Source organism: Carassius carassius, chromosome 17 (assembly GCF_963082965.1).
Source record: "Carassius carassius chromosome 17, fCarCar2.1, whole genome shotgun sequence".
Classification (NCBI taxonomy): domain Eukaryota; kingdom Metazoa; phylum Chordata; class Actinopteri; order Cypriniformes; family Cyprinidae; genus Carassius; species Carassius carassius.
Window position 1 is genome coordinate 9,074,523 of NC_081771.1, and position 22,724 is coordinate 9,097,246.

Here is a 22,724-nt window from a genome sequence, read left to right on the forward strand (position 1 = left end):
ATAATTGCAATCAGTTTTTGTTCGTTTTGCTTTCCTATTCATGTTGTACTTTTATGTAGTTTGTCTGCTTTTTAGTTTCAGTCCATTCATTACCCAGTGTCCTTGGGTTTGTATAGAGCCCCATATAACACAATATTGTAAAGAAAAGAAAAAACACCTAGCCAATCGGCCATGAGATTGGGTACAGAAGCATGTCGAATGGGAGTATAGCTCTGACATGCATGGTTAACAACACTAGAACAGACTCCAATTTATTTACCAAGGACACCTGATATGTACAACACTAATAAATTCTACAAAGTACCACAGCAGTTTTGCCGTTTTGAAAATACAGTTGGCAAGCATAGAGTATAATGACTGTCTAGTTTCACTGCAATATGGAAGAACTGGGACAGTAACCACAAACACCACAATATACATGCAGGCGTTCAGAGCAGAAGATTTCTTCCTCAGTCATCCCTCTGAAATGTTTGCTTTTTTCCAGGCAGACAATTTAAAGACCTTGAAATCAATGAGACCTTGACAATTTAATGTGAATGATTTATTTACATTTTTTTTATATATATATATATATATATATATATATTTAACTATTTGTGCTTCTTAAATTAATAGCACATTACCAACCCCTGCCACCCTAAAACAAATGTGATTCAGAACAGTGCTTCTCATACAGTGACTAAGAAGACTGGAGAAGGGATGGGAGGGCTTTTTTCTAAAAAAAAAACAAAAACAAAAAGGAAACAAAAAAGGCACAACTAGCATTCACTTCCTGGAGTGGAAGAGTGTCCCCCTCTTGCAGAACATGCTGGCTTCAATATTTCAGCAAAAGTTTCAAGGGCATGTATCTCTGGATTAGGGATGCATTAAAATGCTACACACAAAAAACATCTCCTTCCCAACAAACCAGCAATCAGCAGTGGTGTCCTTCCCCCCCCCCCAGATCAACCATAGATGGGAAACATGGAAGATTGTGCAGACATTATGACCGGACAAAAACACAACTTTCCAGTTTCTTAATAGCAAGATAACCTTCCCCACATAAAGACAGAAAAAAGTAAATTATATGTACAAGGTGGAAAAAGTAAAATCTATTCCCATAATCTGTACAAATTCAGGCCTATACATTATTTACTTCACTGCAAAAAGTGAATATTCAAAACAAAAACTATGAGAAACTACTTTGTGACAAAAGCGGTAGGAGGAGAAAAAAAAAATTGTCTATTTCCTCTTAACTTCAGGCCTTTTCAAAAAATAAACATTTAGCAACTGCAAGGGTTTCAGACGGAGCACAGAAAAACAGACAGGGCTCTGACATCTGTACATTATGGTAGAAATCAAAGTTCATATCTCTCCAACTAGAGGGTAGTGGGGAAGGGAAGGGAAGTGATGTCTTGCTTTGCTCCTGCTGCCTGGTCCCAGAATGTTATCACTGGTGGAACTCGAGCTCATCAACACTGATTACTTTAGTAGACGGCATGGAAGGGAGGGGCTGTTGCAGCACGTCAGAACCAAACCACTTGGCCAGACCCAGAGGAGGGCTACCACCTCTTCGCTGTGAATGGTTTGTCCGATGGGGACCGTGGCTCTGTGACTGGGGGCCTCCTGATGGAGCCACTGGCAGATCTGTGGCGAAAATGAAAAGAATTGAAAAACCATACAAAAAAGCTAAACCATTAGAATATTTGTAAAAATGCTATATACCGTATTTTTCGGACTATAAGTCACACCTAAGTATAAGTCGCATCAGTCCAAAAATATGTCATGAGGAAAAAAAACATATATAAGTCGCACTGGACTATAAGTCGCATTTATTTTAGAACTGAGAAAACATTACCATCTACAGCCGCGAGAGGGCGCTATATGTCTTCAGTGTAGACTACAGGAGCAATGAGCAGCATAGAGCGCCCTCTCGCGGCTGTAGATGGTAATGTTTTCTCTTGGTTTATTTCTCTCGGTTCATGTCTAATTAATTTTGATAAATAAGTCGCAGGACAAATATATGAAAAAAGTGCAACTTATAGTCCAGAAAATACGGTATTCTCCCTTCTGTCTGGAAGCATCAAAATGTTTAATTGCCATGTCAGCAAGTCTGTCATCATGGCCAAGACAAATTTGAAGCTTCAGTAATAAATGTTTAAAAGCTTGAATCTAGTTAGACTGATAAGTTGGCAGATTTGTTTGGCAATTATGATCAGAAATGGATAACATTTCTTCCAAACATTTTTGCTTAAAATAAATACCATCACATCAGAAATTCTCTGAATCACATTTATAATAATTAGATTGCATTAAAATCTAATTATCAGCCATGTTCTCTGGCCACCCTGTTCTCCATTAAGAAACTGATTAAATGTAAATCACTGCTATTCAAATTTAAGACTTTTAAACAATGACATTAAATAGTAAACAGTGGAAAAAAAAGTTACAAAACACTTTTTTTTTTAAATAAAGGCCGTTTTTAAAGAATCCTTAAAAAAAAATTAAAGTTTCCACAAAAATATTTAGTACAACAGTTTAACCCTGATAAAAAAAAAAAAAAAAAAAAAAGTTCTTACCCGACCCGCTTCTTGGCCCGCATTTTTTTAAAAGTAGTAAATGCTCATCATAGCGTCATTGGGCAATAGACGTAGGAACTAGGCAAAAAAAAAAAAAAAAAAAAATCCTCATATATATACTAATTTTGACAAATTATAAAAACAATCGTCGATAAGCTCATAATTTGTTCTAAATCTAGTCTAGTCTGGCTATGTCTTTTTGTTTCTGTTCAGCAGACAGTGGGGCTCGGGTTTGTTATGATCAGAGCTCGTGAGCGGAGAGCGCATTTCTCCATATATTACGCTCCGCTCACTCATTCCGTGGGGTCTCGCTCAACCCAGAAAGGCCTAATGGTTTGAAAATATGCAAGGAGACATTTAATTGTTTAGTAATAATCTGGTGTTTTCTGTGTCACTGCTAAAATGAAGTTGACGATGCGGACTCACAAACGCCAGAGAGAAATGCACATTTCATATGGATTACATAATCAGAGAGTAGCCCATTTATTTTATTACATTGTCTGCTATATATTTGCTTATTTATAAAATAAGGTAAAAAAAAAAAAACACATTGATCAAAATTAAGAATTAATACAAAACGAAAATCTTTTTAAAAAGTTTTCTATAAAACAAAACGTAATGAAGTCGTCAAAATCATGTTTTACCAAAAACAGCGTCTTCACCTCTTGCCGCCTCTATCTCTACCTGCAGACTGAGCTCGTGCGTCATCTTCGCGCCAGTTATTCAGCCAATAAAGTGTAGGCCTATGCATTTCAAAATTGTGTCTAGTACTATATTAATTACAAAGGTTAAATTGGCATCTTTATTTCAAATGACCCGACCGACCGCGACCCGAATATCATTAAAAATATTTTTGGATGACTAATAACTGTGGGCAACCGCGGGTGACCACAGAAACCGGCTCATTTTGGATCAACCCGCACATCACTGATAGTTATAACTAGGGGTGTGCACGGATAGTCGAACATTGGAATATTTGTTCTGCTCTAATTATTCTATAAATAAAAATGATATTCGAATTGCCATTTTTGCTTGCCATAAAAAAAAAAGAAAAAAGAAAAAAAAGAAAAAAGTCCACAATAAAACCTAATTCGGTCACTTTCTGTGATTCTCCACGGCATATTTGAAGATGTATGCAAGCAAAAAATAATGAATGAATAAGTACTGCGGTCTTCTACAGTACTTCAAATATGCCGTGGATAATCACAGAAAGTGACCGCATTCAAGAACATTGTTGCAGCATCTCTCAAGCAACGAATAAACACCGCTAACTTGGAGAATGCAGTGAAAACTCCTCTTCCTCGCATCTGCCCTAGACCCTCGGCCCAAACATCTCAGGTTTCTCGATGAAAACATGAGAGAAGTAAGAAAAAACAACTTTTTTGAACATTATCAGAACATTTTCCTTGATGTGAGTGGTGCGGATGCAGCCACCGTCACCAACGATAAAGAGGATGCAATGCCCACTCGTCGGAAAAGGCAGAGCCAGTTCTTCAGAAATGATTACAGAGAGTCCAGCTGAGACGAGTGGGAACAGTTCTTGCTCGAGCCATGTATTCCACCAAATGAGGATCCCATTCAGTGGTGAAACGAAAACACGAAGCGCTTCACAAAACTTGTTCACTTAGCACAGTTATTTGTGAATCCCGCCAACGTGTGCGCCGTCAGAGCGCGTTTTCTCCGCGGCCGGCCTTTTTGTTAACAGACTAAGGAGCCGACTTTCCCCCGATCAGGTTTACATGCCCGTGTTTCTTAACAAGAACATGTACAATAGAAAAAAAAAAAAAAAAAAAAAGCAAAAAAGATTTGCTGACAGTTTCAAAGTTAAGTGTAAGCTACATTCCTTACAATGGCCCAAGTGCTGCAGGCTGCTTTACGTTTTTTCTGTTCATTTTTTAGCTTTTAATCTGTACTTTTGTTTGTTTGCACGCATTGTTAAAGGTTTTCAGCTACAAAACACGATGTGTAATGTTCAAGCTTATTGTGTGTAAGCTTGTTAAAAAAATGACAAACAATAAATGTTGCTGAAAAATAACGGTCTCATTAAACTTAATTTAAAATAAAAATATTTGAATAGTTTTTTTGTGAGCTCAAATATTCGAATGTGATATTTGCGGAAAACGCCCATCCCTAGTTATAACTGCATTATACCGTATTTTCCGGACTATAAGTCGCACTTTTTTTTCATAGTTTGGCTGGTCCTGCGACTTAGTCAGGTGCGACTTATTTATCAAAATTAATTTGACATGAACCGAGAAATGAACCAAGAGAAATGAACCAATAGAAAACATTACCGTCTACAGCCGCGAGAGGGCGCTCTATGCTGCTCAGTGCTCCTGTAGTCTACACTGAAGACAGAGCGCCCTCTCGCGGCTGTAGACGGTAATGTTTTCTCTTGGTTCTAAATAAATGCGACTTATAGTCCAGTGCGACTTATATACGTTTTTTTCCTCATGACGTATTTTTGGGCTGATGCGACTTCTCAAGGCTGCATTCAATCGGTTGAATGCAATTATCGTATTTTTCGGACTATAAGTCGCACCTGAGTATGAGTTTTTAAAAATGTATTTAGAAAGAATTAACCTATCCAACTTTTGAACAGTAGTGATTTAAATCACTGTAATGTAGTAATTTTAAGACACTGGTGCTGTACTTACTTGGTCTCTGCTGCTGTTGAAGCTGTTGCTGCATGACTGCTAACTGCATGTGTGTTCCTACAGTTCTAGGGGCCATGAGTGGATGCCCTGCAGGACCAAGGGGATACAGAGGCTGCCCCAAGAGGGCTGGGGGCAAACCCTGAAGCTGAGACAGGTCTACAGCCTGAGGGAAAATCCCTGTTCACGCAGAGAAAGAACTTCACTATTTACCGTTTTTAGTTATCAACAGGAACATGTCTGGAACCGGCATGAATAAAGAGAAACCAAAGTCTGAAACCAACCTGTCTGTAATAATGTGGGTCCGAGCGGTTGAGGCTGGATACCCTGAGCCAGCATCCTCTGCATCACACTTGGATGAATCTGGGGTGGAGGTCTGACCAAAGGGACATGGGGAAGCAGAGGAACTGGATACATCTGGGGCCTGGGAAAAGGAGAAGGCGGGCCTGGTGACAGCATGGTGGGAGTGTGATGGCCAGTTGTTGATGTAGACCTGGGTCGATCTGGGTCTTTACTATGACGATTCAGAGTAGGAACGGGGGTGGAGCATGCCTTTACCCCACCAATCTGAGGACCACTTGTGTCCACATCTTCCAGAAAGGAACTGGGTGATGGAGGCCCATCTATAAATAAAAAGGTAACTGCTTTATTAAAAAGGATAAGAGCTAATGTTTATTCATCCAGCTTTGATCTCTTGGTGCATGTGCATTGCTTCATACCCTCCTGTGAGTTTTGAAAGTTCATGGTCTCCTCTTTACTTCCTGGTCTACTCCCATGATCATCTCGACTTTTCTCTTTTGACTCGTACATTTTTTTGATCACAGAAGTGGGAGTGAAGGATGGAGACAGCTGCAGCAAGAGGGGGAAAAAGTGGTTTAAACCAAACACAAGTCATTGTTCATTGGTGTTTTCATTCTATAGAACATTTAAGTTAATTCAAAACATACAAAAGGCTCTGTAATGCTGCAAGTTGATAAATACATCAGATGTATGATCAAATGCCTCAATGGCAGTTCAATTAAATGCGATTGATTTGGCTTACCACACTTGTTACAGTATTTCCAGGTGACGTCCGTCCAGGCAGGTGAGGCCCAGGTGAACGGTTCATCCTGGTTTGTCTACAAAACAGGAGATATAGATGCAAATAAATCAATGCATCACTGTACACAACATTATCAACCCCTTCCATTCATTGGGTTACTATTTTGGATATACTGTAGCAACCGTTCGTTTTATGAATAAAAGCATACAAGGATCAAATCTGGTTAAATTTGACCTTTTCAATTTATAGCTTTTAAATGTACAATCATCAGGAGAGTCCAATTCAAGATACTCAAGTAACTAAGTACTAAAAGGTAACTGTGATTAAAGAGGCTGAAACCATTAGCAAGGCTTGCTTCAGGACAACCTGCCTATTGTGTCTGATAATCAATATTACCTGTTACGAAATGCCTTCTCGTGAGCCTGTTTGTTGTAGCTTTGTTGGTACTGTGGGCGATTAAGAACTGCCAGTTCCTGCTGAAACAAAGCTTCCAGATTGGCCTGGTCCACTCCCATTGGCAAACCTCTCATCTAAGAATAAGGAATTCATCTCCAATTTAGAAAATGCAAAACCAAGTACATACTCTAGTATATTTTATCCTAATTGCATGTTAACAGCCTTTACACAAAGAGAATATGTAGATTCTCAGAACTTATCGTATATTGTGACACTCCTAATATACCTGTATTGACGATAACCATGATATTCGAAGCAAAAATTATTGATATCAGGTTAGTGTATAACGATATACTGGTATAAGCGATACATTTAAAATGAACAGTTAAATTATGACAGCACCACATGTAATACTCCATTGCCAGTACCTGGTTGAGCTCCCAAGTGGCAGTATTTTGCCTTAACGCTGACAACTGTCACACAAGACGTATTTCAGGGAAAGCTGTGTCCGTCAGAGAAAGTTGCCATTATTTTACTAGTCATATAATGGGAAACGTTATATTAACCTGTTAACAGCGAATTTCTGTGTTCATATATTTAAGTAAAGAGTGATTTTAATACGGTACCGCATTCTTTAATCATCTTATTTTTGAATTTGCAAATCAAAACGGCCTGTGCATAGTTACACTATTTCTTTTGTTCAAATCTATTAACGGTTACACAATTAAAACTGTTCTTGAAAAATGGAGCGACCACATTGCTACATTAAACTTGTAAAATGTTAAGTTGGTCGCAGTGCCATGCATTTAATTCCTCATCTGCGGTCATTCTTTAATAAGGATCATATATATATATATATATATATATATATCAAATAATGAACAATTTTCCACAGCATTTATTAATCTTACTTCATGATAATTTCAGCATTTTCTTATGCATTATTAAAATCACAAGTTGTTTTTGTACACAATGCACTGTGAACTAACATGAGCAATGACTATTTACATTAATATTTATAAATTATGTAATAAATGTATTGTGTTCATTCATGTTAGTTAATACATTAAAGATAAATATATATATATATATCCTTGCCATAGTATTAGTTCTACCTGTGGTGTATTCCTGGCCCGATGCAAGTCTGAAATTTGATCCAACACATTTTGTGGGCCAGCAGGGAACCCTGAGATTCAACAAAAGATGGGTGAGGAACGTGGCATAAACAAATGACATTCATGTTGCAGATTTATCATGCCTCTCTTTGTTTCAAATCATTTATATTTAGGCTAACTCATTTTACCTGTTGCAGGTGGCATGCCTGGAAAAAAGTCCTGTCTCTGTGGGAAGAGTGGGGGTGAAGCGCGGTGGTGTACGAGGCCAGGCATAGGGGCAGGAACAGGGCCATGAGAGGCAACCAATAATTCCTAAAGCACAAAAGCACAAGATCTTATATTCTTTGTCAACTCAACACCATAAACTTCACTAGAAAAGTGTTATAATACAATAAGGATAAGATGTGAGCTTCAGCTACAAGGTTACTAAAGCGGTCTCAACACCACAGGATAGATATCAGTTACTACTAGGTCTGCACGATAAAGCACATGCGATATTTAATGCACGCCTTGTCAGTAAAGCCGGTTCTGTAATCAGCAGTAAATCTCCATCACCTACGTGCTTTCACATGGAGCAGCATTTACTACACAGAGCCGTTGTTTACGGACAAGCTGCACAAAAACAAGATCATATTTTGCTCATGTTCTGCACAGCTTGTCATTGAAGAACGGCCCTGTGTAGTAAATGCTGCAAGATGCACTTTAAATAAATCACATGCAATTTATTGTGCAGCCCTAGTTACTACAGTAAATTGCTAGTGGTCAACAAGTGTTTTTTTGACAGCCAATGCCGATATATTGACCAATAGCAGATATGATTTTCTATTATTAAGATTTAAGAAAAAAAAAAAAAAAACTGTTAGAACTGTTAAGGAGGACGTCAAACGAGAGAGAGAGAGTGTGAGTACGGTGCGCGCTCAGGCACTGCCACTCTCAGTGATGTGAAAAAAGTCTGGCACGCAGTCAAAAAAAGATCACATCGGCCAAGCAGAAAAACTTATCGTCCAATGCAGATTAAAAAAAATAATAATAAAATAAATAAATAACGGCCGATATATCAGCCTTGGCAATATATCCGTCGACCACTATAAATTACTGGTGCCTCAGTTATTCAAAAAGACAGTTATTTGTGTGCATGAACTTCTGTTTGGGTATTTCTAGCAACCGTTTGCCCCATTTCTTACAGTTTATACATTAGTAAACTCATTCATGTGATTTGACTGATGTCCTGTTGAGTATAAATAAGTTAAAAGAACTTCTTCGATTTTGACAGAGAACCTGAAAGATGTTTTTCTGCTGCGAGGCAGGTACCTGTGCCTCCGATAAGGGCACAAGAACAGGATCCACTGACTGCTGCTGTAAATGAACAAAAAAAAAAAAAAAGGGAAGTGATAATGTTAAGAGTTGGAGTATGAACCAAACAAAAACAGATTATATACAATGCATGCCATTTGGTCAAAGTTTTGTTTGCTGAAGTCATAAACACCGATGGCACCTACATTATACTGGTGACCGCATGAGCAAAAATGGTTAAAAACCAAGTGTTACAAAAGATTCACTTGAGTCAGAACAGCATATACCAAAGCAATGCATGCAAAAGTTCACTGACAATTCAGCCACAACTGCTAAATACAAATTTATGCCCATCACTAGTCAAAATAAACTCATTTACTAACAAGTAAACAGCACTGGTTTGTGTTGCATGCAAAGGAGAGCAACACTTGAGCGCAACAAGCTGGGCAACCAATACGTCAATCTCACACATGCAGCTTTACCTGAGGCTGAACAGCATGCTGCAAGCTCTAACAAAACCATGCAAACATAACCGATGGTTGCACACTTACATTACTCCCGCTGGCTTTGGGGTGGGTGGGCAGGGTTCCACTTGCCTTCATGGAGCTCACCAACTTATTAAATGCAGACATGTCAGGGTCTCGCGGCCGTGACGCAGCCCCAGTTCCTTCTGTCAGAGCCTTTTCCAGATGCTCCACCATGAAGGGAGTTCCCCCACCTCCGCTGGGCTGTTTTTGAGGTAATGATGGAGCTGGTTCAGGCTGCACCTTCAGTCCCTTCAGACCCACCTCCACTTCCTCCAAAGACAGCACCACCCCAGAGTTTGCTATAAGAGGGCAGACAGAGGCATTTCAAATACTCTGTTTAATAATGGCCAATTTGACATCATCTGTGGCCTGCTGTCTATAGATCAAAACACACACATCAGTGGGCAATATTCCAATAAATATATACAGGATGCTACTCACTGCTCTCCTTTAGGTGAGCCTTGTTGATATTCAAAGTGGACAATAACGGTTTCAGGTCAATGTTGGCTTTATGCAGCAGCTCCAGAATATCCACCTTCTCTTTGCGTTCAACTGAAGAGATGGGGGTGAAGTACAAAGACGTACCCTGATTTAGAGATCCAGTATGAGGTTCCAGACCTGACATACACACACAAAATGATTGTGCCATTTTGATAGGTATATAAAACATTACCATTCAAAAGGGTCAGTAAGTTTTATTTCAGAATATTGCTCTTTTTGACTGAGCATAGGAGACTTTAGAACGGTGCCGTATACATAGGAAAGGTATATAGGAAATAGCGCGTGTATTAGAGCCCGAACAAAATATATATTTTTTAGGGGGAGGCCATACCGATATTAGGGAGTAAAAAAAAACTCGAATAAAACCCGGCTGATACAGATATATCGGCCGATATTCTTTGTATATTATAGTACCAGTCAAAAGTTTGGACACTTTCCCATTCAGGTGTCTAAACATTTGACTGGCACTATATATAGAATACAGTATGTACATAAACACATACATACACATATACACGCACATATATAAAAAGAAATTGCAATTATCACTCAAATGTGGTGATCAAACCCTTATGATTGGACCGATATATGTAATGGAGGCAGGGCATTTAAAAAATGTAACAAACTTTACTATTCAAAATGAGTCTGACATCAGTGCATTGAACAGTTGTAGTTATTCAACTTGAAGTCAAATTAAACTTATTAATCAGTTTAGATCTTTTTTTAAACTTTGATAACTAGCAGAAGTCACTAACCAGTTTTAAATTCCAGTTGCGCAGATGGGGAATGTTGTAACACTCATTACAATGTGCTATTTCTATGGCACAAGCAATGTAATTTACACCATTTACTTTAATTTTAGTGAGAAACAACAAGAAACCGGTGAATAAAGACTGACAGCAGTTGCAATGTGATCATTGTCAAACTAAAATCAGATTTTTATTCTTAAACGCCATTAATTTTTGGAAAAAAAAAATATTTTAGTCTTGTATATTTTTCCATTCGATCAGGTCAAAACTTTCCCCTCAGATGTTACAGTGTAGGCTACCCCACCTACGGGGCATGTTCTCACATTTCACTTCTATTTTTTTTTTTAGGGTAAATAAAGAAAAACTTATACACCGTAATTATGAAACAAAGCAACATTTGTACTAGACAAGTGAAAAATGACTGTACATAAAAAAAAATATTCTGAACCCCATGTGGATTTACACAAACTGAGAATGTCAAAAAAAAGTTATTTTGCCCCACTCTCCCCTACCTCTGAAAAATAAATACAATATAATTGCACGTCTCACGCACTTTAATGCCCTTTGAATGTAGCACATACGTTCCCTTGGAACTGGAATGGAATTTCACGTGAAGTCCACTTCGCAGGGCACTTACAAAACGCTTGAACGGTGCTGCCTGAACAAGAGACCTCCTTACTGAAGTAAGGGTGTTGACTGGTGTCACTATTTCACAAACGCACCAGCGGATCGACACAAATTTGGGGGATCTCTTCAGCTCGAGGAGCACTCCTAAATTCCACCCTCCATGCATTATAAGCCACCTGGGATGGGACCGGTCCACGAATTTAACTACCCTTAACTTCCAAACACCGGGGACTATTGACGTGGAGGGGGTCTTAAAGAAGGCCTCTAGACATGCACTTGATTTGCAGTGGATTTGCGGAGGGTTCCTCGAGCTGAAGAGATCCTCTAAATTTGGTGTGAATTCGCCATGCCGTTACGGAGATATGGCCGTTCAAAGTTTCAATAGTTTTCCATAGATTTAAGCTTTAAAGCGTTTCATCCAGGTCGCTTCTAGCAAACATTGGAGTGGGCTTTGCTGGACAAACCAAGTAATTACACCATCTCAAGCATTTTCTTATATTTTCTGTAAAAAACACAAAAAAAAAAAAAAAAAAATTATAAAATGTATTTTAATCAAAAAAATATTTGCGGCATATTCGCCCATACTGATATATTGGCGACAGGCTCATATCGGCTGATAATATCGGCAAAACGAGATCGGTTGGGCTCTAGTGTATATAGGAAACACAAGAATAAACTTAAATTCCATCCTTGCATCATCTGTGCTCTTGCCCTAATAATTGGAATTAGCCTTAAAAAAAAAAAAAAAAAGTTATCAGATGTGCAACAATATGAGTTTTTAACTCAACGGGAGTGAAATGAAACAGTCTGAAACCGAAGTTGTCTGTGTTGTCAGTCTCCCCTATTCTCCCTCCACTCTGCAGCGCACCATTCCCCCTTTTCTTTTTGAATTTTATAAAACTGGTGAGAACTAACCAGTGCTGAAACAGGGGGTTTCATGACCCTTTAACAATAAAATTAAAACGCTAAGCTGATAATTAAATTAAATATTAAAAATTAAATAACTGATAATGAGTTCAAATATGAGAAACAAGAATAACAGTAACAGGCTCGTTTTTTTATGTAAATTTGCAAGTTTGTGCATGCCTATATCACAGACAGGTGGGCAACTTTGAAACAAAACCAGGTGAATAGACTGGAACAGGAAAGCGTTACCAGCTAGTCTCTCCAACTCCTCATGCGGTGTGGAACGTAGACTGCTGGAGCGGCTGCCAGAGGGACTTCTGTTACTGGAGAACCAGCGGCTAAAACGACTGGCCATGACCGGACCATCAGCAAGAACATCTTCAATCATCTGGAAGGAAAAAGAGAGGCTCCCTTGTTTAAACTGTTATAACTTAGAAGCAGGAAACAGCCATGGGGAGTGGATGACACTTACGTGATGAGTGTCTGCAGACTGCTTAGCACAATGGGGTGAAAAGTGGGCATTTTGGAGAATAGTTTCACTAACAAGGTCCCCATTTCTTAAAACTACATAAAAATTTGGCACAACGTAGATGTGCATAACCCGCCAATCAATCCTAATCCCCAGTTACAACAGTATCAATATAATCTTTACAAATCAGATGGGCATAAATTTGCATTCCATTGAGCTTTGTATAATTCAAAACCAACAAATAGCGTGACACCACACCAAACGCAAAACCAATGTCATATTTAAAACACCAGACATGAGCAGGAACATATGAACCTAAAACAGGCTTGCTGAGCTATTCTGCAATAAACAACACATAACTACCTCCAGTGTTACATTCACGAAATACATGCATCCAGAAACAATTGATTCATTAGAGAAACATGAGGCATCAGGGGTGCTGCAATACAAATTGGTCCAGAAAATGACAACTAAAGAGGTACAAATGTAAAAGGAGCACAGTAAATGGTACAGAGCAGAGTTAAAAAAATAAAATCATTATAGATTAATAAACTGCCCAAAAAGTACCTAATGAACCACATGAACCAAACATTACTTAAAAAAAAAATCCTTAGGTGTGATTTGTCTATTCCTTCTCCCATTAAGACAAGCCAGATATTTTGTGACTATTACCCTTAAAAGCATGCAGTGCTCCCCATATCTTACCGAAGCCAGGCCAGGCATGGTCTTTTCAAGATTGAAGAATTCATTGAAGTCAAATTCTCCAGGGGTTTGCTCTGGAAGAACCTCAGCATGTGGAACCTCTTGGTCAGCTCCTGACTCTTGAACTACTTTAGGGTCCACAGAGAGCCCACCATTACATTCAACTGTAGGTGTGGAAGATTGAAAAAGCATGCTGATAAATGCACTGATCCAACAACTGAAGCATTTCTTAGGTGTTTGCATTTGTACAATACATGCCTTCTTTAACAGTCTCTGGTTTCTTCTTAGAACGCTTGGTCCTCCGCTTGTCATCCTCCAAGATCTTGTCATCAAAGCCAATGAGCTCAATGGTCTCTGACTGACTAGTGGGCCCACCAGAGAACCACTCTGGCTCCTCTTCAGCATAGGAGTCATTTCTTCTTCTCTCACTGAACACTCTTTTGTCTCCAAAGTCTCGCTACAGTAGAACACACACAAAAAAAACAACGTTTTATTCTTTGAAAAATACAATAATAGCAAAAGGTTCCTTTGTACCAAACGGTTATCACAATACCCTAAATCTCTTGTCCTTAAATTCACGTTCTCGGTCTCGCTCCCTCTCCTTGTCAACTCGTGCGTCCCTCTCAAATACACGTGATGCAATGATACGGCCACTCCCTATGCGACGTGCTCCCCCCAAACGGAGTGACTCGTTCTCTTTGTTCTCCAGAGGGCTGATGGGGCGGCGAGGGAGGGCAGGGGGTGCCACTTGACAACCTCCACCAAAACTACGTCGTTGTGGACTAAGAACCACCTCAAGGTCATCATCTTTTAGACGTTCCCGAGGATCTAGGGAAGAAAAAGTTAATTCTGGTTTTGTTTTAGCAACAAGATTTTGACAGGCAAATAACAAACTTCTTGGCCAATTACCTGCAATTCTGCGTTTAAGCGGAACTCTATCCTCTGCATAATCTTTCTTGTATCCTTCTGTTGGACAGCTGTTTTCTGAAGATGGATATAGTGAGGCATGCCATTTTTCAGGGTCCCAGACCCCATCACTATGAAGGAGACAGTACTGTTAACATTTAAAGCTTAGGTTCTCCATTTATGTCAATTTTAAACTGCATTAGTCAGTAATGTCACAAGAAGCGCATTTAAACAAATATCTGCTATAAATGAATTATTTGATTGCCTAATACTGGGAAGCAGCGGTTAAGTGCTAAAGAGCCAAAACTAGATTGGCTTAAAATCGTAATGTTCATGTATACGCAACAGGAGTCAATGATCCCACTGATGTCCTTTTTTATGATCTCCATGCAAGATAATATGGTGCCACATTCAGAAATATTGAAATAAACTGAACTGGCAAACAAAAACTAAAAAGTTCACCTGTCATATTTCTCTGATAGACACTCTGGCCTCTCATTGGAAATTGGCAATTCTTTGATTTCCATAAGCTCTTCCTGCAAAAACAAACAATTATCAGCATAAAACTGTACAGAACCCTTCACAACTAAAAGTAAACTAGCTTGCATATTCCCAGCCGTTGATCCAAGTTGTGAGAAGTGTCGAATGTAGAACCAGCTAATTTAACTCGCAAGTTCCAGACCTGTCCTGCTCTGTCTTTTTTCTGGGAGTCTGTCTTTGATTCGATCTCAGCTATCACTTCTATTAACATTTATTCTTCCCCATTAATTGGCCTGTTCTGAGTTTTTCCTCCACTGCATTTTGATGCACTGGAAAAGTCCTCACCACAACCCTCTCCCTCCCATACTCAGTGGATAAAGGATGCCTTTGTTTAATTGGAAACACTTAAGCGCAGTTCCACAGTTATATTTTAAATAATTTGGTTACCCTTTTTGGATAATGTTAATTCTCTGTGGCTAGATGTAAGAGACTTAGGTCTCTGCAGAGCAAAAGTGGGCGTTTATCACCTTGTGGGTGTTTACAAACTGCTGGGTGTTTCTAAATCATCCCCCTTGCCCAACCCCACCCCTAAACATTGGACAGTGCTCTCAACCTGTGTGTTGGGTGAAGGGGTGTATGTAACTTTTTTTGTATTATTATTATTCATGATGTTATTTTTCGTTTTTTTTCCCCTCTTCCCTTTGTTTGTTGGTGTGAAAATGTAATAAGTGAAAAAAAACAAAAAAAAAAACCTTTCACAAATGAAACATTTAGGGATCTAATGTAACAGCCTTGTCAATCAACTATCATTTTAAAAAGAAGATTATAATTAAAAAAAAAAAAAAAAAAAAAAAAAAATCCTTGGCGGATTTTTATTATAATAGGATGGACGTTTACACTTCCAACAACAAGAGTGCATTTTTAAATCCTTTCCTGAAAAGCAGGACCGCTGCACTGCAAGGAGAACGCATCTCATTTCGGTTCACCATCAACAACTCACTGTTTTCTAGAAAACCTGCAGTACAATCGGAGCATAAAAACAAGTGCCACTGAGGTTTGATGCCTTGGAAACAAAACCAAATGTTCAAAATCAAAGAACAAAAGAGAGGCAAGCAACAATACGCATTTTGCCATCTACTGTTCAGGAAATAAATGTGCAATGCCAATCTCACATTGTTTTAAATCCTGTCACATAACTACAGTTTACACTGTGTTGCTCGATTTTTTACTTCTTGAGAGTGAGTTGTCATCATAGCACAGAGCCCCTCCCCTCGATATCACAGTCTCCGCCATGTTGGCAGGACACCGGCGGCGAAACAGGATTGTTTACGTGTGTTGTTAACTCTGTAGTAGAGGAGGTTTTTGCAATTCTGCACTGTTTTACCATGCCTGGAAGTTACTGCTGCGTTAAAAACTGCTCCAGTACCTCACACGATACATATGGAACACATATGAACAATGGAATATATGTTTTTCTTTTTTAGGTTACACCAAGCGCAAAACAGCGGTATTTGGAGAAGCTCTCAGGCATCCAAAATATTGACCCATACGAGCTTCCTGCAGCGGAATGGCACAGAGACCTGGACCATATATCCACGCACACATATGGACATTTTGAATTATCTTGTTTTTGGTGTAAGTTACTACACAATTCAGGAGTTTAAAAGCCACACGTCCTTGGAAAGTAACGAGGCTTTCTGCTGTGGCTGGGTCCATCTACAAGCCTCCAGGTGGTGAAAACTGCGTTGTACGGGCCAAAGTAAGTTTATTCACATGCGTTTTAGAGTGTTGTAATAACATTGTCATTTTGGTCAAAAAGTGTCTGCTAAATGCAAAGTAACTTAATTAACTGCGACTGTTTCGTAAACACTAGATTGTAACGAGATGTTCAATGTACACAAACATTTCCAACATGTTTTGATGTAGGCTAAAGCTGTGTATGTTTAGTTATAATTAGATTTTAGCCCAAGGACACATATTGTACCAGGTTTTTGTGTTGGGGGCTGCAAAGTGCACAAACCAGTTCTGGGTTAGCTAGGGTAGTTAAATGTGTGATTGCAAGATGTAAATGTCCTGGTTAGATTAAAGCCATTAACAGCGTGAATGCAAGGTGACTTGCATCGTAAACAAGATAATTCACAATGTCCATATGTGTGCATGGAGGTAAATGGTCCAGGTCTCTGTGCCGCTGCAGGGAGCTCGTATGGGTCTTTTGGATGCCTGAGAGCTTCTCCAAATACCGCTGTTTTGCGCTTGGTGTGAGCTTGTTCCTTTAAGGTCCCCTTTCTTTTGCCTTATCTTTCTGCATTGCTTTACTTTCTTCTTTTCTTTCTCGTATTCGTAGATCAGTCTCTGTTCCTCCGACATAATGCGCAAAAATTAAAGAGCTCTGAAATGTTTAGTGGCTCCTCTGTGAAGTTCTGAAGGCGTTGCCCCTGGCAACCGATAGAGTGTCCTACCATCATGGCCGACCGGATCCAACCCCTCCCAAATCAACCCAAATCGGCATGTGACTCCTATTATGCCATTTTTATGGTTGCTAATATTGTTTCAGAAGTCTCCTAAAACAAGTTTACATGCATGCAAGCTGCAGTTGTTGTGCAATAGAACATTCAAAACAGGCTCATTAAAACTAGGGATGCACCGGTTGATCGGCCATAAATCGGAACCGGCCGGTTTTTGGTCTTTTTTCGGCCGATTTTTCCAGAAGTACGGTCGCGTGCACAGACTACATTGTAATCGTTCGCTATGTCATTTGTGTGGAAGTATTTCGAAATCTGTGCACAGGACACGGGCAGCCGTTCAGCACTGGAAATGCAGAGCTTCATGTCTGAGGCACAGATAACAGGAAGCGATCAGCAACTTGCATATACGTTTGAAAAGCCAGAAGTAAACGTCAGTTCTGCATAGGATGATTATTTTTATTTTACCTTAAAATTACATAGACTTAATTTGATTTAAATTCATCTGCTGTAGCACACTGCAAACAAGTGTTTCATTCATCCAATTAATAAAACATTTTAGGGCAATGATTCACATCTATATTTTTTTACTTGAGAAAAGTTATTTATTTTTCATTGGCTCAATTAAAAAAAATATATAGAGTTGAATAATTACCCTATTTTTTTTTAACTGGATGAATGAAACAGTTTGCATCTTTGTTTTATTCGCACCAACATTATTTGATTAACATTTTGGAATAATGTATTTATATAGCATACTTTTTAGTCTCACTGGTACAGACCTTTTTTTTTTAAATTTAAAACCAAATTTAAAAATTAAAACAAATACTGAATGCTGATTAAGAAACCTATTATTGAATGTGTGTTGATTGTGGTGTTTGGAATGTAGAACTATCAAAATCACTCACGGACATTTTCCTGGACTGTGCCCAGCTGGTGGAATGACCTCCCAATCTCAATTCGTACAGCTGAGTCTTTACTCATTTTCAAGAAACATCTAAAGACTCATCTTTTTCGCCTGCACTCAACCAACTAACACTAGCACTTTTCCTTTTCTTGTCTTTTAATTTTATAAATAAATATATAAAAATAAATAAATAAATAAATATATATATATATATATATATATACACAAAATTACAAAATACACCGGGATTATAAAGCCTATGAAAAAGCACACACACAAGATAAAATGCACTGAAAGTAGCAGCAAGTGGTGCTGAGCATATTGAATCTTCAGAAAGGCGCTCAGCGCTCTCAATGAAATATTACCACTCCGCTCACATGCTCGGATGTTAACCACACCCAAGTTTGTGGCCAGGCAAGTTGGCGACGTAAAACGTGGGTGGATATTATGCAAATGTGCTACTTCATGACGTAGAGCCGTAACAGAATAAGATACAAATTTCTGACAACTCGTTTAGGCAATTTTTGACGGACAATAACTATCGATCGTGCACTGTCGGCTTCACAACTTTGCAGATAGTTTGTGTTCACATACAGCCAAAATGATGCACTGCATGAAAGGTAATAGTCGAAAAGGCTATTAGGGGCACTTTAAGGATTTACCTGCTATTTATTCAATTAAACATGCCCGTCAAGAATAATTCATTGTTGTTTAATTCAATGCAATTTTACTAAACTTAATTTAATAAAACTAGTTCAATAAAATAAAAAATAGAGGGATTAAAAAAAAAAATTGTATTGTAATGAATCATGAATAAGATTAAAAAAAAAAAATAGGGAAAAAAAAACCATTGTCACCATCAGAGTCATTGTTATGTAGTAACAAAAGTAAGCAGCTGCTGCTCTGACGACAAACAAATTGCTCAGATTCTAAGCAATCCATTCAAATGAAGTCTGAAAGCACCCTTGAAATTGACATGAAATGAAAAATCCCTGAATCTATTTTTGTGCTTCTACTTAATCATGACTTTAAAGTAGGGCTGGGCGATATATATAAAAAAAAATGATATCTCGATATTGTCAATTTTTACGATATTCGATATATATCTCGATATGTTTGCATTTGCATTTAAATAATAAAAAATAAAACATGAAACATCAGCGGTCGAGTAAGTGCATTTATTTTGCGATCACAAATGCAAACAATACAGTTGAGATCTCACGACAGAACACAGACCGGCTGAACGACGCTTTCATTAGATCGCTCAATTCCAGCTTGTTAGTGTTTTCAGATTATCGTCGGCTGCTCTTCGCAATGAGGAGTGAGCATGTGCGCATGGTTGCCAGATTGCTTAAAATAAGCAAACACCGGGCAGAAAATGTATCCTTGTAACAGTGGAGCTCTGATTCGGAGATTTAAACTCTTGCTATCTGGCAACCGCTACCATTAAAGCTCTCGTAGTAGAGGGGCGTAGAGCAGTCAGCAGTTACAGGTTCCTTTTTTGGACATTCGGTGCGTTCTTTTGGGAAAGTAAGCTTGAATTTGAAATATTCGATATTCCCGATATATTCAAATTGTACATAGTGGTCAAAATTATTCCGATATTATCGCTAATATTCTATATATCGCCCAGCCCTACTTTAAAGCCTACTTTAATAGGCATCAGACATTGTCTTTTATTTGATAGGACATTTAGAGCTCTAAAAGTTACAGCATGTATTCAAAGTACATCACAATGTATACTTCAAACGAAATCAAAGAACGAACTGATAGAACATCATTTCGAACAAAATCGGGCCAAAACTAAGTTTGTTTTGGCAGTTCGAAATGGCTCACAAAAGCGAACTTTTTTGGGGGAGTTCGATTTAGCTCCTAAACACCTTTGAGATTCAATTGGTCCGCGGCGGTTAGGCAATTGGTGGGTGTGTTCTGAAACTCCCCCTTCTTTGACAATTTTTAAGGAGAGCAACATCTCCTGAATACACTGGAGTGTTGAATAGCTGAGCTGCATTGGTCCCTACAATTCATTTCATTGTTTTGTTTAGGGGATACACGCAAGCATCGTGACACGCTTACATTAATTTACACCCCACCTCCAGCAGCGCTGGGGTGTTGGAGAATTTGTTAACAGTATACTGCCGCTCAGCCTTTTCGAGCTTCTTTTTGCCCCAAAATGAAGAACGAAAACGAACTTCATTTGAAGTATATCGGGCCTATAGATCGAGGTTCATGGCAGGTTCAAAAGATCAAGGCAGATTTGCTTCTCAAAAGACATTTCCTTCAAGGGGTTGTGACTGTTCTCACCTTGGTATATCTATAGGCGGAGGTCACTAGTGAGTCCTTCACCATTTGCACTATGTTTTCACCATTTTCATCCTTCTCCATGATTCAGGCGGTTGGTCAAACTGAAGTGAAGCCTCACTATCAGACACCCTAGGCACCTGTGAATGAATATAGCATTAGTTTGAGTGTCATGTCAATGTAATTCACATTTGGCTTAAAAACGATTACAAAAATAAATAAAAAATAAAACTAGCCATTCAATCCAGACTCACTGAGCTATTATTGTACAAATAGACTGCAGGCAGTTTAAAGGGTTAGTTCACCCAGATAGCAAATGTAATTAATAACTCTGTGTTCATCTTCAGTTCTCTCTTCACAGCAGTTCAGTCAGTGTACTGTTTGAGTACATGAATTACTCCGGGATATTGGTTTGTTTGAACTCAGAGGGAGTGTCAGCCACATTAAAAAAGTTAAAAGCTTAAGTCATTTGTGGATTAATGCGTATTAGAGATGCGAACCGTTTAAAACGATTCAGTTCGATTTGGTCAACTGAATGATTTGTTCGCGAACCGAATATCCAGCTGCTTTGTTTTGAACTCTCTTTCACAACAGACACGGAAGAGAAGACAATGCTGAATAAAGTCGTCGTTTTTGCTATTTTTGGACCAAAATGTGTTTTCGATGCTTCAAAAAATTCTAACTGACCCTCTGATGTCACATGGACTACTTTGATGTTTTTCTTACCTTTCTGGACATGGACAGTATACCGTACACACAGCTTCAATGGAGGGACTGAGAGCTCTCGGGCTAAATCTAAAATATCTTAAACTGTGTTTCAAAGATAAACGGAGGTCTTACGGGTTTGAAACAACATGAGGGTAAGTTATTAGTTACATAAATTTGCTATCTGGGTGAACTAACCCTTTAACACGGAGTACATACACCCCGTAAAATCTATAAGAATTTAAATGTAACTTAAATATACTTTAAAGAGGATTAAACGGTGTAGGGATTTAACATCGGGTAAATGTCTGGCTCCTGAGTAGCTGTTGTATTAGCAAATGACGAAGCAGACAGCAAGCCAACTACAGAATACTAATCAGACTGATGCAGGAACAATCACGCTACAATTTCCCACATAAAGAACGCGTCTTTTTTTAAAAGAACCAAGCACCTTTCTCAACACATTGATGAACCCACCTGATATCTGAAAAGGTGTCACAGCACCGTCTCTCTCCTCGCCTGGATAACGTTACTACCTCAGTTAGCGTCTGGCTATCGGTCTTATACCAAACTACAAGAGATGATGCAGTCAGTCCAGATTTCAGACAGGACGCAGATGAAGCTTTCTGCCTAAAAATAAAGTTTCTCTGTCGACAATCTTGACATGAGGTTCGGATAGTCCTTGTCGCTCCAGAATTAATCGCTAATTGGCAGAAAGGAGTATTTCATTAGCAAACTGGCTAAACTCATCAAGGCGACGCCGACTATTTACTTCGGTTCTTATGGAAAAAGGGCTCTATTTGCACCGTTTCTGTTTTTTAATTACAATTTTGGTTGGTTTCCCCTTTGGGTTTTTTCCGTGAGAGAGAAAAACTTGAAAATAATTCCGTGTTTGTTTGTTTATTTATAGGCTAGTGAGCCGGGTTAGCAGGCTAGGAAACTTATCCCCACTCATGAAGCTGCACAACGTACATAAAAAGCGCGTCAATACACTAAAGCTCACATATATAAGGACCAATCCCAGCAGATAACTGGGTTCTATCACTTAATTAAAGCTTGTAGTCCGACTGCAAGAATCAATGTACCTCAGGGTACTTTCTCTGAGCTCTCTCTTTCGTCTCTGTTCAGTCGCAGAGCGGCGAATTTCTTCAGATCTCTGACTGGCTCTGAGAAAGGCCCCAATCGAGGATTATATAGTGTCTAATCACGCCTTCTTTAAATTTTTAAGAAACAGACACTCACATTCGATTGTAATTTCAAATCTAAAAACACAAAACACCAGATTACGTGGTTACTAGTGTGTCTTTTATTCAATGGAGTTGACAAGAGACGTTACGGAATTTTAGAGCAAGAATAAATTTCAGGCAATCAACGTGGTCACCCGTTATAAATTGCAGTCACGTGACAGGATTTAAAAAGCTTAG

The 22,724-nt window shown here is 38.7% G+C and overlaps 1 protein-coding gene across 7 annotated transcripts; it reads right to left on the reverse strand.

Moving 5' to 3' along the window:
- Positions 1-592: 592 nt before the first annotated feature.
- eif4enif1 (eukaryotic translation initiation factor 4E nuclear import factor 1) lies at positions 593-22,520 on the reverse strand. Of its 7 annotated transcripts, XM_059570720.1 has the most exons (20): positions 22,386-22,520; positions 21,778-21,871; positions 20,599-20,735; positions 14,908-14,981; positions 14,449-14,576; positions 14,093-14,367; positions 13,798-13,996; positions 13,543-13,703; positions 12,618-12,756; positions 10,027-10,203; positions 9,610-9,884; positions 9,044-9,121; positions 7,954-8,077; positions 7,766-7,836; positions 6,651-6,784; positions 6,255-6,330; positions 5,932-6,061; positions 5,497-5,835; positions 5,216-5,392; positions 593-1,626 (listed from the first exon to the last, which is right to left on the reverse strand). In XM_059570720.1, the coding sequence occupies exons 3-20, from the start codon at positions 20,677-20,679 to the stop codon at positions 1,430-1,432; spliced, it is 2,835 nt and encodes a 944-aa protein (XP_059426703.1). In that variant the 5' UTR covers positions 20,680-20,735; positions 21,778-21,871; positions 22,386-22,520; the 3' UTR covers positions 593-1,429. The 7 variants fall into 7 exon arrangements, with proteins under 7 accessions (XP_059426703.1, XP_059426704.1, XP_059426707.1 ...); XM_059570721.1 differs by lacking the exon at positions 21,778-21,871 and having other exon boundaries at positions 22,386-22,501; XM_059570724.1 differs by having other exon boundaries at positions 9,044-9,118; positions 9,655-9,884; positions 21,778-22,472.
- Positions 22,521-22,724: the final 204 nt, after the last annotated feature.

Coding starts and splice junctions, on each gene's coding strand:
- eif4enif1 (XM_059570720.1), bottom strand. CDS start 20,679: ATGGAGAAGGATGAAAATGGTGAAAACATAGTGCAAATGGTGAAGGAC. Junction 14,368..14,448: donor GCTTAAACGCAGAATTGCAG/GTAATTGGCCAA, acceptor TTTCTTCCCTAG/ATCCTCGGGAACGTCTAAAA. Junction 1,627..5,215: donor TCAACAGCAGCAGAGACCAA/GTAAGTACAGCA, acceptor TTTTCGCCACAG/ATCTGCCAGTGGCTCCATCA.